The sequence below is a fragment of the Hyla sarda genome, chromosome 2 (assembly GCF_029499605.1).
Source record: "Hyla sarda isolate aHylSar1 chromosome 2, aHylSar1.hap1, whole genome shotgun sequence".
Classification (NCBI taxonomy): domain Eukaryota; kingdom Metazoa; phylum Chordata; class Amphibia; order Anura; family Hylidae; genus Hyla; species Hyla sarda.
The window spans coordinates 207,269,375-207,284,886 of record NC_079190.1 but is presented as its reverse complement, the minus strand read 5'-3'; the positions used below and the strand labels follow the sequence as shown (position 1 = coordinate 207,284,886).

At 44.4% G+C, this 15,512-nt stretch overlaps 1 protein-coding gene across 5 annotated transcripts in view; it reads right to left on the bottom strand.

Moving 5' to 3' along the window:
* SENP7 (SUMO specific peptidase 7) overlaps nucleotides 1-15,512 on the bottom strand; it is a 123,936-nt gene that overhangs the window by 90,296 nt on the left and 18,128 nt on the right. For 4 of the 5 annotated variants that reach the window (XM_056556183.1, XM_056556184.1, XM_056556181.1 and 1 more), the window contains exon 4: nucleotides 7,157-7,248. The exons of the other annotated variant lie outside the window; for it this stretch is intronic. In XM_056556183.1, the coding sequence (XP_056412158.1) occupies nucleotides 7,157-7,248 (92 nt within the window). The remainder of the gene's footprint in view (nucleotides 1-7,156; nucleotides 7,249-15,512) is intronic. 5 annotated transcript variants of the gene reach the window in all.

Genomic DNA, 15,512 nt, shown 5'->3' with positions numbered 1-15,512 from the left:
TAGGACGCACCGGCGTATAAGACGCACCCTATTTTTAGGTGCAAAATCAAAAAAATTTAAGATTTTGAACCCAATAGTGGTCTTCAACCTGCGGACCTCCAGATGTTGCAAAACTACAACTCTCAGCAGGGAGTTGTAGTTTTGCAACATCTGGAGGTCCGCAGATTGAAGGCCACTGCATAGGAGGTAATACTCACGTGTCCCTGCTGCTCCGGACCCGTCACCGCTGCCCTGGATGTCGCTCCATCGCTGTCGCCGTGTTCCCGTCGCTCTGCTGCCGTCCTGCTGCTGAACGTCTCTGCTGCCAGCCGGGTACCCTCGCTCTCCGTCGCCGTCATCACGTCGTTACGCACGCCGACGCACATACGCGACGACGTGATGACGAGGAAGGAGAGCGCCGGCCATACAGGGGATCCCTGAATGGAGAAGACACCGAAGAGGCAGGTAAGGTCCCTCCCGGTGTCCTGTAAGCACTAACCCGGCTATTCAGTCAGGCGGTGAAATCGCGGCAGTCCCGAACAGCCCGACTGAACAGCCGGGTTAGTGTCACTTTCCCTTCAGACGCAGCGGTCAGCTTTGATCGCCGCGTCTGAAGGGTTAATACAGGGCATCACCGCGATCAGTGATGTCCTGTATTAGCCGCGGGTCCCGGCCATTGATGGCCGCAGGGACCGCTGCGATAGGGGTGTATTCGCCCGTATAAGAAGCACCGACTTTTTCCCCCCAGTTTTGGGGAAGAAAAAGTGCGTCTTATACGGCGAAAAATACGGTAAACAGTTTCTATTAAAATGTTTTCCTTCAGGTGCAAGTATCATACACGTATTTTCTGATTTCATGACCTGCATGCTGCAAGCAACCTACCAGCCAGCACCTGACACATTCACAAAGCTTGCAAAGCCAATCACTAAAAGCTTATTGCAACATTGATGAAAAGGGCGTAGAGCAAAAGCCAAAAGGTACAACATAAAGAAGTCCAACATGAAATGTAATGTCTTTATACAGCACTGTAAGCAGTCTTTAGGGTATACTGAATCTGTAAGCCAACACATCACTTGTAGGGCCCTCACCAATCAGGGGAGTATTTTCTGCACATCTGACCACTGTCATTTTAAACATTAATAACTCTGGGATGCTTTTACTTATGAATTTGATTCAGAGATAGTTTTTCGTGACATATTTTACTTAATGTTCGTGGTAAATTTTCATCGATACTTGCATCGTTTCTTTGTGAAAAATTCCCAAATTTCATGAAAAATTTGAAAATTTAGCATTTTTCTAACTTTGAAGCCCTCTGCTTGTAAGGAAAATAGATATATCAAATAAATTATATATTGATTCACATAGTATACTTTATAGGTGCATCATAAAATTGACATGTTTTTACTTTTGGAAGACACCAGAGGGCTTCAAAGCTCAGCAGCAAACTCCCAATTTTTCAAGTAAATTTCCAAATCTGAATTGTTCAGGGACCAGTTCAGTTTTGAAGTGAATTTGAGGGTCTTTATGTTAGAAATACCCCATAATGGACCCCATTTTGAAAACTGCACCCTTCAACGTATTCAAAATGACATTCAGTAAGTGTGTTAACCCTTTAGGTGTTTCACAGGAATAGCAGCAAAGTGGAGGCGAAAATTCTAAATCTTAATTTTTTACACTAACCTGTTCTTGTAGACCCATATTTCTTATTTTTACAAGGCGTAAAAGGAGAAAAAGCCCCCCAAAATGTGTGACCCAATTTCTCTTGAGTAAAGAAATACCTCATATGTGAAGTGTTCGGTGGGCGCAGTAGAGAAGGAGCGACAATGGGAATTTGGAGAGTGAATTTTACTGAAATGGTTTTTGGGGGGCATGTCCCATTTAGGAAGCCCCATGGTGCCAGAACAGTGAAAAAACACCCCACATGGCATATTATTTGGGAAACTACACCCCTCAAGGAAAGTAACAAGGAGTACAGTGAGCCTTAACACCCCACAGGCATTAAACAGATCTTTGTAACAGTGGGCTGTGCAAATTAAAAATTACAATTTTCATTTTCATGGACCACTGTTCCAAATATCTGTCACCTGTGGGATGTTAAGGCTCACTATACCCCTTATTACGTTCCGTGAGGGGTGTAGTTTACAAAATGGGGTCACATGTGGTTATTTTTTTTGCATTTATGCCAGAACCGCTGTAAAATCAGCCACCCCTGTGCAAATCACCAATTTAGGCCTCAAATATACATAGTGCGCTCTCACTCCTGAGCCTTGTTGTGCGTCCGCAGAGCATTTTACGCCCACATATGGGGTATTTCTGTACTCAGGAGAAATTGTGTTAGGGTCTTTTTTTCGTTTTACCTCTTATGAAATGAAAAGTATGGGGCAACACCAGCATGTTAGTGTAAAAAATTCAATTTTTTTTACACTAACATGCTGGTGTAGACCCCAGCTTTACCTTTTCATAAGGGGTAAAATCCCCCCAAAATTTGTAGTGCAATTTCTCCCGATTACGGAAATACCCCGTATGTGGCCCTAAACTGTTTCCTTGAAATACGACAGGGCTCTGAAGTGAGAGAGCACCATGCACACTTGAGGCCTAAATAAGGGATTTTAATAGGGGTATACGCGGATGCAAGCGTTTCACTTGCCTCCTCCACCAAAAATACTGTACGTCAGCTTTCCCCAAACAGGGTGCCTCCCCAGCTGTTGCTAAACTCCCAACATACACTGACAGACCGTGCATGCTGGGAGTTATAGTTATGCAACAGCTAGAGGCACACTGGTTGGGATTGGGAAACACTGAGTTAAGAAACGGACTACCGCATTGTTTCCTAGCTCAGTGTTTCCCAACCCATGTGCCTCCAGCTGTTGAAAAACTACAACTACCAGCATGCATGTTCTGTCAGTGCATGCTGGGAGTTATAGTTTTGCAACAGCAGGAGGCACACTGGTTTGGAAACACTGAGTTAGGCAACAGAAGGAGGCACACTGGTTGGGAAATACTGAGTTAGGAAACAGACAATGTTTCCCAACCAGTGTGCCTCCAGTTGTTGCAATACTACAACTCTCAGCATGCCCAGACAGCCGGAGGGCATGTTGGGATTTGTAGTTATGCAACAACTGGAGGAGAACAATTTAGAGACCACTGTGTTGCAAGACTTCAACTCCAAGCATGCCCAGACTGCCCAGGCATTCTGGGAGTTGTAGTTCGGCAACATCTGAAGGGCCAGATGTTGCCGAACTACAACTCCCAGCATGCCTGGACAGTTTTGGCATGCTTTGACTTGACATCTGGAGCACTACAGTTTGGACACCACTGTAAAGTGGTCACCAAACAGTGCCCTTCCAGATGTTGCAAAACTACAACTCCCAGCATGCTGAGACTGTCTAGGCATGCTGGAAGTTGTAGTTCTGCAACATCTGAAGGGCCAGATGTTACAGAACTACAACTCTCAGCATGCCTGGACAGTCTGGGCATGCTGAGAGTTGTAGTTTTGCAACATCTGGAAGAAAAGTGGTCTCAAAACTGTGGCCCTCCAGATGTTGCAAAACTACAACTCCCAGCATGCCCAGACAGCCAAAGGCTGTCTGGGCATGCTGGGAGTTGTAGTTTTGAAACTCCTAGAAGCAGCAGTGAAGATCACTTTACGGGAATCTTCACTGCTGCATCTGGGATACCGCCACCGCCATTTGCCTGCCGCCTTCTGTCACCCGTCGGTCCCTGGTCCCTGCGTAAACCCAGGTAACCGGCGCCAGCAGTCTCCGCCGCATCCACGGACCCCGCACATCGCCGCCATCTTCCCCCGCTCTGCCCCGACATCCAGGGGTGGGCATAGCGGGGGAAATTAATGTTCACCCCCCGCCCCTGCGATTCGCCGATCAGTCGTGATTGGCCAGTCGCAGGGTATAGGAGGAGGTGGCACCCCTGCCCCCTCGCTGCTATCCTTTAGGATGATCGGGGCTGTCTCTGATAGCTCCGATCATCCCTTTTTTCCGGGCTATCAGGTCACCAGAGACCCGATCAGCCCGGAATCGCCGTTCTGAATTTATTGTCGATTTGAGGCAATCATTCAGCAGTCATTTGCACGGGATGCCTGCTGAATGATTTCAGCAGGCATCCCGTTCCGATCCCCATCCAGCTAGCGGTGGGGATCAAAATTCCCATGGGCATAGAGGTACGCCCTTGGTCCTTAAGTACAAGGACGCAAGGGCGTACCCATACGCCCGTGGTCCCCAACAGGTTAAAGGGGTACTCCAGCCCTAAGAAATCTTATCCCCAAACCAAAGGATAGGGGATAAGATGTCTGATCGCGAGGGTCCTGCCGCTGGAGACCCCCGCTTGCTATCTCGCATGCAGCACCCACCTCTGGGAGCTGCGCGCAGTTCTGTAGGATAGGAGTCTGCCAGGTCACAACTATGGGGCCGGAGTATTGTGAAAAAATTTGTGCGACTTTTGGCTGTAAGTAAAAAGCTACAAAAAAGCTTACGAAAGTGAATTTCATTTTTCCCTTTGCAGTGGTCAGGGATTTATCAAGAGTGAAATCCCTCAAAAACACTGTAAATGTAAGCTAGCCCGGAGCTGACTTACAAAACTGCTTTGGAGAGCAATTTCATATTTCCCACTGGCAACCTTGATCACAGCACCAGTGGTAAAGAAACTGTACAACAGAGCCCAGGGCTGGCATCACTCTGCAGCTGCCCGGGCTCTGTCATATTCTATCCCCGCTACCCTAACTTAACGACGCGGTACACGGATTTACATCCCCCTTGTCTCCCACCCGCCTACGCTGCACATCTCCTGTTGTAAGACTACAACTCCCAGCATGCCCTTCCCACCTAGCATGCGGCGCAGGCTTGGGTGGGAGACAAGTGGGGGATGTAAATCAGTGTCCCAGTCATAGGCAGGATAGAATATGACTGAGCCGGGGCAGCTGCAGAATGATGCCAGCCTGGGCTTCTTTTTAATATACCATGGCACCGGCGAGTTTCTTCCCTATGTAATTCACATTTCCCGCCGGGTCCCGTGATTGGCCGGGACCGAGCAGCCAAACACTGGACCCGGCAGGAAATTTGACATTACAGCAGGGTATCCTATGTTAAAAGGAGCCCGGGCTGGCATTGGTCTGCGGCCACCCGGGACTCCTGCAGTCGGGCCCAGAGATGTGCAGGAGCTGTCCCTGCCATCCCTCAGCGCTGCAGTACACACTGAGGGATGGCAGGGATGGCTACAGCGCATCTCCCGGCCAGGCTGCAGGAGTACCAGGTGGCTGCAGTGTTATGTCAGCCCGGGTTCCCTTTGATACAGCGCTGCAGAGTTTACAGTAATTTCAAATCTCCCGCTGGGTTCCGTGTCATGGGAGTTGGGAGTTGTACTCGTGCAGCATGGGAGATGTGCGGGCAGGTGACAAATGTACTAACCTATTTTTTTTTTTCTCATTTTAGAGCCGTGTTTCCTGTAGACTATGTCGATGACCAGCCTTTTTTTCCCACTGTTAATACAATGGTTAATGAGGGCTTGTGGGGAAGTTTTTATTTTTTTGGAATACATACATTTTTTTTTTTTAATTTACTTGAAAGGCTTCGTAGTGAAAGCTGTCTAATAGACCGAGTCCATTACTAAGCCGGCTTAGAGTTAGCCACAAAAACAGCTAGCGCTAACCTTCAATTATTACCCCGGTACCCACCGCCACAGGGGTGCCGGGAAGAGTCGGTACCAACAGGACCGGAGTGTCAAAAATGGTGATCCTGGGCCTAGGTGGTAACAGGCGTGCGCTATTTAGGCTGGGGAGGGCCAGTAACAATGGTCCTCACCCACCCTGGTAACATCATGCTGTTGCTGCTTGGTTGGTATTTGGCTAAGAATAAAAATAGGGGGAACCCTATGCATTTTTTAAATATTTAGTTATGCAAAAAAAGTGTGTGGTTCCCCATATTTTTATTCTCAGCCAAATACCAACCAAGCAGCAACAGCCTGACATTACTATAGTGGGCGTGGACCATTGTTACTGGTCCTCTCCAGCAGCTGTTACCACCTAGGCCCAGGAGCACATTTTTTTGACACTCTGGGCCTGTTGGTACCGACTCTTCCTAGCACCCCTGTGGCGGTGGTTACTGGGGTAATAATTGGGAGTTAGCGCTAACTGTATTTGTGGCTAACGCTAAGATGGCTTCCACTACTAAACCTGTCAAGTAAATTTAAAAAAAAACACAACACGTTTAAAAAAAATCCCCTACAAGCCCTCATTAACCATTTTATGAACATTAAACCAAAAAACCACTGGTCATTGTGCTTCTTTTAATCTAAAATAATCCACAGGATACACAGATGTGAATTTACATGAGACAGATTTTCCTGACTATATAGACATAAACCACAATATTGGGGGAGATTTATCAAAGAACCTATGTAGAGGAAGTGTGGTGCAGTTTCCCATAGCAACCAAATAAGATTGCTTGAAGGAAGCAATCTAATTGGTTCCTATAGCCAACTGCCCCACACTTCTACATTCTGGTGGGCACTGGATTGTGACTGTGTTATGCATTTGGCCATCTGATGGGCTGTTCACTATAAGAGACATCAGACATACTGAATATACTTGAGGCTGGGTTACCATTCCAGGTGTTAGTAAATAGTAGTAAATACAGGTAGTGTTTGCTACTAGTGTCTTTTATTCTAACAAAAAATTCTGAGTATAGATATATATATATATATATATATATATAACATTTAATTATTTAGATCAAGATTGATTACATTACTACAGACTTTTGAAGGCATTTCTGGCCAAAAATATTTTTAGTGGCCAGCCAGCAAGAACTTGCCAAATCACTAACAAAAACAGCCATAAAATGAATGCCAGGGATTTATATGGCAATGTGCATTGTAAAATACAATCATCGGAAGCTAAGTATCTGTAGCCAATTTACTAAATAATGGCAAGTGCAACAAAGCCAGAAAGGTTGCATCAATTTTACAAAGCAGATAAAATATTGCACAAGTGTCACTTCATTGTATATAAACAAAACATTCTGCAGTGTATGGACAATAGGCTTTTTTTTAGTATGATACACATATAAATGCAATGCCACAAAGTTGAGCCACAAAGCACAAACCACAGCCAACCAACTGTTCCTTTTTAGATTTGGTAATTTATTAAGGAAATTAAAAGCCAAATTACCTCATAAGCCGGTAATGACCAGGTGATTTATAATATGAATGGGTTTCCATATTTCGTGGAACATTAAAAGATTCATAAGAAGAATATGGCCTCTGAAAGATAAAAAATATGCCTTCAATGGTCACTGTTCGTTCTTCCATAGCTAATGTCATAAATAACAAAATTTGTAAATCACTTTATTTTATAAACTTGTCCACTGCCTGTTAGGAGAATTCCGTCTCTGGTGGCAGCGAGACCAAGAGGGTACACTGGAAGTGGTGACGGGGCTTGGATAATGCTGGCTCTTTTTACATTCTGAACATGTAACCCTGCCTGTGCACAGGGCATGACCTCTCATATTAGTTATCATAAGCAGCCCCCTAATATAACTAAAGTAATTCTCAGATCTTTCTATTTAAAAAAAAAATATATATATATATATGTAAAAAACTTTATTCACGGAATCTGACATGACAGAAAGTTGAAAAGACATCATACAGATGTAAAAATAAATAAATAAATAAATAAATAAAAAAAAAGGGGGGGGGGGTGTCACAGTATATAAAATACTGGAATTCTAGTGACATCAAGAATCATTTGCATACATCCAAATCCTGCTTTTACATAATAGATAATATAACCAAAATAAAACCGTGAAAGAACAGTAAAACTCTCCTGAGGATCACAGGATACCTGTCGTATAAGGAGATTATGAGATCGCTCGTTACGCAACCTCTAACTGCAAGATCGTGCAGTCAAGTATTATTTAGACTACAGTATAATTCACAGTCTGCCAGGAGACAGCAGTCTTAATTAAGGTGGCAATTCCAAATTCTCCAAAGTGCCAGCCTCAACACTGTACCATGTTGTATGTTTAAAATGAGCAACTATCCTATGCCTCTCAGCAGTGTCTGGTAAATGTTTCCACTTACGGAAGAAGGATTTAGCATGTAATTCTGAGTTTCTAGTGGACAATAACATTTTTTTATGGAGTACTAAGTGGAATTCCCGGAGGATTTCCAAAACAGTTGGAATAGTTGGTTGAAGCCAATGACGTAAAAGACACAGTTTAGCGAAAAGATGTATACTCTTGTTTAGTTTACGTCTATCAGGGGGATTGGACTCTTTAGCAGGGATGTAATGAAATAAATAAGGTTCCGGCGTACCAGGAAGGTGGTAGTTCCAAATAGTCCATACTAAAGTATGTATTTCGGACCACATGTGAGAATCCTGCGGGCATTCCCACATACAATGCCACAGGTCCGCCCCTGATAACTGACATAAGGGGCAATGTATAAGGAAGGGAGGAGGGGGTGGGGAACCTCTCCATTTAAACGCGTAAGTAGCTTTATGGACAATACGCCAATGAATTTATTTTAACTGTGCACTAGGGGTGGAGTTATGGACGGCCATGAGACCTAACATATAGGACTGCAGATCTGGATCACCAATATGGGAAGACCACTTGGTGAGCTCTGATCTTTACCCCTCAAAGTATTTTACAGATAGAGTTCCCATTATCATTACGTCTCCACACTCTTGACCTGTAATGCTCTCTCCTCTCCTGTCTGTTGACATCACCATCATCTTGATTCATCTGTCTCCCATTTGGGCTCCTTTACTGGTGATTCTCCACTTACTGTGGTCTTATATGCATTATACTATGTCAGTGCCTGATACAAGGGCGTGGGTGGTGTCCTAGCAAGGCAAGGAAATGGACATGGTCTGATTCTCTTAGGACTGCAAACAGTGGAGAACTATGTTAACCCCTTAGGGACTCAGACTAATTTCACCTTAAGGACGCAGCAAATTTTCGTTTTTGCATTTTAGCTTTTTCCTCCTCACCTTCTAAAAATCATAACTCTTTCAATTTTGCACCTACAGACCCATATTAGGGCTTGTTTTTTTTTGTGTCATAAATTGTACTTTGCAATTACCTCACTTATTTTATAATATAACCTGCTGCGAAACAAAAAAAAAATTTTTGGTGGGATGAAATACAAAAAAAAACAAAAAACGCCATTTTGTAACTTTTGGGGGCTCCCGTTTCTACGCAGTGCAATATTTGGTAAAAATGACACCTTATCTTTATTCTGTAGGTCCATATGGTTACAACGATACCTAATTTATATTTTTAATACATAAAAAATGATAAGCTACATGCACCAAAATTAGTTAGTTTAAAATTGGCATCTTATGACCCCTATAACTTTATTTTTCAGTGTACGGGCGGTATGAGGGCAAATTTTTAGCACTGTCATCTGTAGTTTTTATCGGTATCATTTTTGTTTTGATGGGACTTTTTGATCGCTTTTATTAATATTTTAATGGTATAAGAGGTGACCAAAAATGTACAATTTTGGACTTTGGTATTTTTTTACATGTACGCCATCGACCGTGTGCTTTAGCTAACCTAATATTTTAATAGTTCGGACATTTACGCACGCTGCGGTACCACATATGATTATTTATATTCTTCGTTACATTTTATTTAAAAAATGAGAAAAGGGGGCGATTTAAACTTTTAAGAGGGGTTAATGAATTTTTTTTATTTTTATTTTTTACACTTTTTTTTTTGAGCTGCCAAGATTCTTTTACTTTCACTTTAGACTTTGATTGAGGCGTCTAAAGGGAACATGCCGGGCATTAACCGTGGGTCCTGGCTTCCCGTAGCAACCGGGACCCAATGGGTTTGACCCGTTCTCTGCCGGTGAGAACAGTTTAAACCCATTATACCGGACCAGGGCGTACAGGTACGCCTTGAGTCCTTAAGGATTGGGGATGCAGGGCCCTGTGTCCCCAAGAGGTTAAGGGCACCAGGAGGAAGATAGACAATGGTAAAAACAAAGCCACATTGTAGACAACCTTAGTGGTAGTATAAACACTATGAGGTATTTTAGTCTGGGAGCACTCCCGATGTCCTGTATTGGGTCCCGGCTCTCCACCTGAATGGGGCATGTCAACCACTGCACAAAGCGATGGCCGCCACAATCTTTTAATGCATCTCTATGAGAGAGCTGGAGCGCTGCACTCAGGAATCTTCGGCCCTCCCATAGAGCTGCATGGAGGGGGCGTGTTTGCCACAACTTTGTGTGGTGCTCAACACGCCATTTAGAAGGAAAGCCAGGGTGCTGTGTGGAAGATCGCAGGGGGACCCAGCGGTCAGACCCCCTGCGATCTGACACTTATCCCTTATCCTAAGGATAGGGGAATAAGTTTTTCCATCCCGGAGTGCCCCTTTAACTTGTCCAGGTAGTATTGGTGTGTGGCCCCTTATCATGAGAGCCAGTTAATAATATTACATCTTATTTAAAAAATAGGCAAGATACCAAAGGCAAAGTTCATGCAGTGCAATTTTGGTGCAGTTTTTTTCTTCAGCTTCTTAGGCCTCATTTATAAATGTATGGCATCTCTTCCCTCTGGTGCTGTAGAAAATGTGCCTGAGGAAAACTGGCTGAGACTGAGATAAAAAAAACATTTACTCGCCCCTTATTTTGCTGCCACTCCAGTGTTCTCCTGATAAAAGTGCTGTTATTGTTGCCACAAATTAGCACCATGTGTGTGATATCTTCACAACACTTCCAGCAGGCAAACTAGAGCACAGGGATGGGGTGAGTATTCTTTTTTTTTTACCTTATTTACAGACTAATCATTTGAAACCCTTTTTAATGTCAATCTAGCAATGGAGTAGGGTCGACCAAGATGCACCAGTTGCTTATGACACTGTCTCAATGAAGACTGTTGAAAAGCATGTCCTGTTCATCCTACATGAAGGGCTCCACCAGCTCACTACTGCATGTAAAATAAATGTCTTTATACTATCAAAGCTGTGTCCCTCAACAATCCACAAAGCTGCCATTCATGATGAAACCGTCTTATACCTGATGAAACCATCTTATAGCATGGGCAAAGTCTGATGTAATCTAATCTGCCATCCAGGTACTTATAACTATTCCATTCTATTCACAATAGTGGTCTTTGTTTTGTATTAATGTGCTTTAACCCCTTAAGGACAATGGACGTACTCCTACGCCCCCGTTTACGAGTCCTTAAGGACCGAGGACGTAGGAGTACGTCCTGTCCTTTCCCGGCCCCCTGCCGCTAGCCGGAGGGGAGCCGGTGCCCGATGCCTGCTGAAATCGTTCAGCAGGCATCGCGGCATATCGCCCAGGGGGGTCATTATGCCCCCCCATGTCGGCGATGGCCGCAGATCGCTGGACAATTCAGTCCAGCGATCTGCGGCGATTCCGGGTCAATCGGGTCTCCAGTGACCCGGTGACCCGGAATTACTGGCTGATCGGGGCCGTCAGAGACGGCCCCGAACAGCCAGAGCCTGCAGGGGTGAGGTGGCACTTGTGCCACCTCGCGAGCGCCCTGATTCGTCGGCCGGATTACCGGCCGACGAATCAGGGCGCCTGCTGCGGGTGTCACTCCCGCAACCCGCTCCGCCCCTCTTCCGGAGGACGTGAGCGGGTGCGGGACGTGCACCCCTGGTGCTGGGGACCCCGATCCCCGGCGTTAATGTTGGGATCGGGGCCCCAGGAGCGACGACGGCGGCGGCAGCGGGACTGACCTGTGCGGCGACCAAGCAGCAGCAGGAGGTGAGTGACAGCCTCCTGCTGTTGCTTAGCAACAGCTCCCAGCATGCAAAAAGGGCATGCTGGGAGCTGTAGTTATGCAACAGGAGGAGGCAGACCACCACAACTCCCAGCATGCACTTATGGGCATGCTGGGACTTATGGTTTTGCAACAGCTGGAGGCACATTCTTTCTATGGAAAAATGTACCTTCAGCTGTTGTGTAACTACAACTCCCAGCTTGCACAAACAGCTTAAGTGCATGCTGGGAGTTGTAGTGGTGCATCTGGTGGTTGCATAACTACAACTCCCAGCATGCCCGTTGGCTGTCGGTGACTGCTGAGAGTTGTAGTTTTGCAACAGCTGAAGGCACACTGAGTTAAGTAGCAAACCAGTGTGTCTCCAGCTGTTGCATAACTACAATCGCCAGCATCCCCAGCCAAAGTAGTATGCCTCCCGCTGTTGCATAACTACAACACCCAGCATGCCCTTCCGCTGTCCGTACATGCTGGGGGTTGTAGCTTTTGCAACAGCTGAAGGCACACTGGTTGCAAAAGACTGAGTTTGTTGCCAAACTCAGTGTTTCACAACCTGTGTGTCTCCAGCTGTTGCAAAACTACAACTCCCAGCATGCACTGATAGACCGTACATGCTGGGAGTTGTAGTTTTGCAACAGCTGGATGTTCCCCCCCCCCCCCCCAATGTGAATGTACAGGGTACACTCACATGGGCGGAGGATTACAGTAAGTATCCGGCTGCAAGTTTGAGCTGCAGCAAATTTTCTGCTGCAGCTCAAGCTGCCAGCGAGAAACTACTGTGAACCCCCCGCCCGTGCGACTGTACCCTAAAAACACTACACTACCACACAATAAAATAAAAAGTAAAAAAACACTACATATACACATACCCCTACAATGAAAATTAAAAACGTCTGGTACGCCACCGTTTCCAAAACGGAGCCTCCAGCTGTTGCAAAACTACAACTCCCAACATGCACTGATAGACCGTACATGCTGGGAGTTGTAGTTTTGCAACAGCTGGATGTTCCCCCCCCCCAATGTGAATGTACAGGGTACACTCACATGGGCGGAGGATTACAGTAAGTATTCGGCTGCAAGTTTGAGCTGAGGCAAATTTTCTGCCGCTGCTCAAACTGCCAGCGAGAAACTACTGTGAACCCCCCGCCCGTGCGACTGTACCCTAAAAACACTACACTACCACAAAAAATAAAATAAAAAGTAAAAAACACTACATATACACATACCCCTACACAGCCCCCCTCCCCTCCCCAATAAAAATGAAAAACGTCTGGTACGCCACTGTTTCCAAAACGGAGCCTCCAGCTGTTGCAAAACAACTACTCCCAGTATTACCAGATAGCCACTGACTGTTCAGGCATGCTGGGACTTTTACAACAGCTGGAGGCACCCTATTTGGGAATCACTGGTGTAGAATACCCCTATGTCCACCCCTATGCAATCCCTAATTTAGGCCTCAAATGCGCATGGCGCTCTCACTTTGGAGCCCTGTCGTATTTCAAGGCAACAGTTTAGGGTCACATATGGGGTATCGCCGTACTCGGGAGAAATTGTGTTACAAATTATGGGGGGTATTTTCTGCTATTACCCTTTTTAAAAATCTAAAATTTTTGGGAAACCAACATTTTAGGTAAAAATTTTTTTTTTTTTTTTTACATATGCAAAAGTTGTGAATCACCTGTGGGGTATTAAGGTTCACATTACCCCTTGTTACGTTCCCCAAGGGGTCTAGTTTCCAAAATGGTATGCCATGTGTTTTTTTTTGCTGTCCTGGCACCATAGGGGCTTCCTAAATGCGGCATGCCCCCAGAGCAAAATTTGCTTTCAAAAAGCCAAATGTGACTCCTTCTCTTCTGAGACCTGTAGTGCGCCAGCAGAGCACTTCTCACCCCCATATGGGGTGTTTTCTGAAGCGGGAGAAATTGGGCTTCAAATTTTGGGGGGTATTTTCTGCTATTACCCTTTTTAAAAATGTAAAAATTTTGGGAAACCAAGCATTTTAGGTAAGAATTTTTTTTTTTTTTTAACAGATGCAAAAGTCGTGAAACACCTGTAGGGTATTAAGGTTCACTTTACCCCTTTTTACGTTCCCCGAGGGGTCTGGTTTCCAAAATGGTATGCCATGTGGGTTTTTTTTGCGGTTCTGGCACCATAGGGGCTTCCTAAATGCGGCATGCCCCCAGAGCAAAATTTGCTTTCAAAAAGCCAAATGTGACTCCTTCTCTTCTGAGACCTGTAGTGCGCCAGCAGAGCACTTTTCACCCCCATATGGGGTGTTTTCTGAATCGGGAGAAATTGGGCTTCAAATTTTGGGGGGTATTTTCTGCTATTATCCTTTTTAAAAATGTAACATTTTTGGGAAACCAAGCATTTTAGGTAAAACATTTTTTTTTATTTTTTACATATGCAAAAGTCGTGAATCACCTGTGGGGTATTAAGGTTCACTTTACCCCTTGTTATGTTCCCCGAGGGGTCTAGTTTCCAAAATGGTATGCCATGTGGTTTTTTTTTGCTGTCCTGGCACCATAGGGGCTTCCTAAAGGTGACATGCCCCCCAAAAACCATTTGTCGCTCCTTCCCTTCTGAGCCCTCTACTGCGCCCGCTGAACAATTAACATAGACATATGAGGTATGTGCTTACTCGAGAGAAATTGGGCTACAAATACAAGTAAAAATTTTCTCCTTTTTACCCCTTGCAAAAATTCAAAAATTGGGTTTACAAGAACATGCGAGTGTAAAAAATGAAGATTGTGAATTTTCTCCTTCACTTTTCTGCTATTCCTGTGAAACACCTAAAGGGTTAATACACTTATTGAATGTCATTTTGAATACTTTGGGGGGTGTAGTTTTTATAATGGGGTCATTTATGGGGTATTTCTAATATGAAGACCCTTCAAATCCACTTCAAACCTGAACTGGTCCATGAAAAATAGGGAGTTTGAAAATTTTGTGAAAAATTTCCAAATTGCTGCTGAACTTTGAAGCCCTCTGGTGTCTTCCAAAAGTAAAAACTCATAAATTTTATGATGCAAACATAAAGTAGACATATTGTATATGTGAACCCAAAAATGTTTTATTTTGAATATCCATTTTCCTTACAATCAGAGAGCTTCAAAGTTAGAAAAATGCAAAATTTTCATTTTTTTCATCAAATTTTGGGATTTTTCACCAAGAAAGGATGCAAGTTACCATAAAATTTTACCACTAAGTTAAAGTAGAATATGTCACGAAAAAACAATCTCGGAATCAGAATGATAACTAAAAGCATTCCAGAGTTATTAATGTTTAAAGTGACAGTGGTCAGAATTGCAAAAAACGCTCTGGTCCTTAAGGTGTAAAATGGCCTGGTCCTTAAGGGGTTAATGTATACTATAAATGTATGTGGCCTTTTTCGCTTGGCTTTAGTTTGTCTGTTATGCTTTATATGTTGATAACTGTATGTCCCGTTGTTGTCTCCCGCTTTTTTGCTTTTGCATTTTAGGATCTACAACTATCAAGCATTTCATTGGATGTCAACATTTTATTGGAGGCCTCCCACAAAGAAGAAACCCACAGATTCTACATTGTGTACTCATTAACCTTGCTTGCTATGTGATGTTTGTCTGTTCTTTGCTTATCATATATAGAATGGAATAAGTTATTATCGAAATTCTTCCACCGTTTATCCTGGGCTAAAATAGTAACCCCTGATGAACCGTAGAAACCTTTAATGTACGGGGAAACACGTCGGGTGTCAAAAGGGTGAATTGTAGGGGATTGTCCC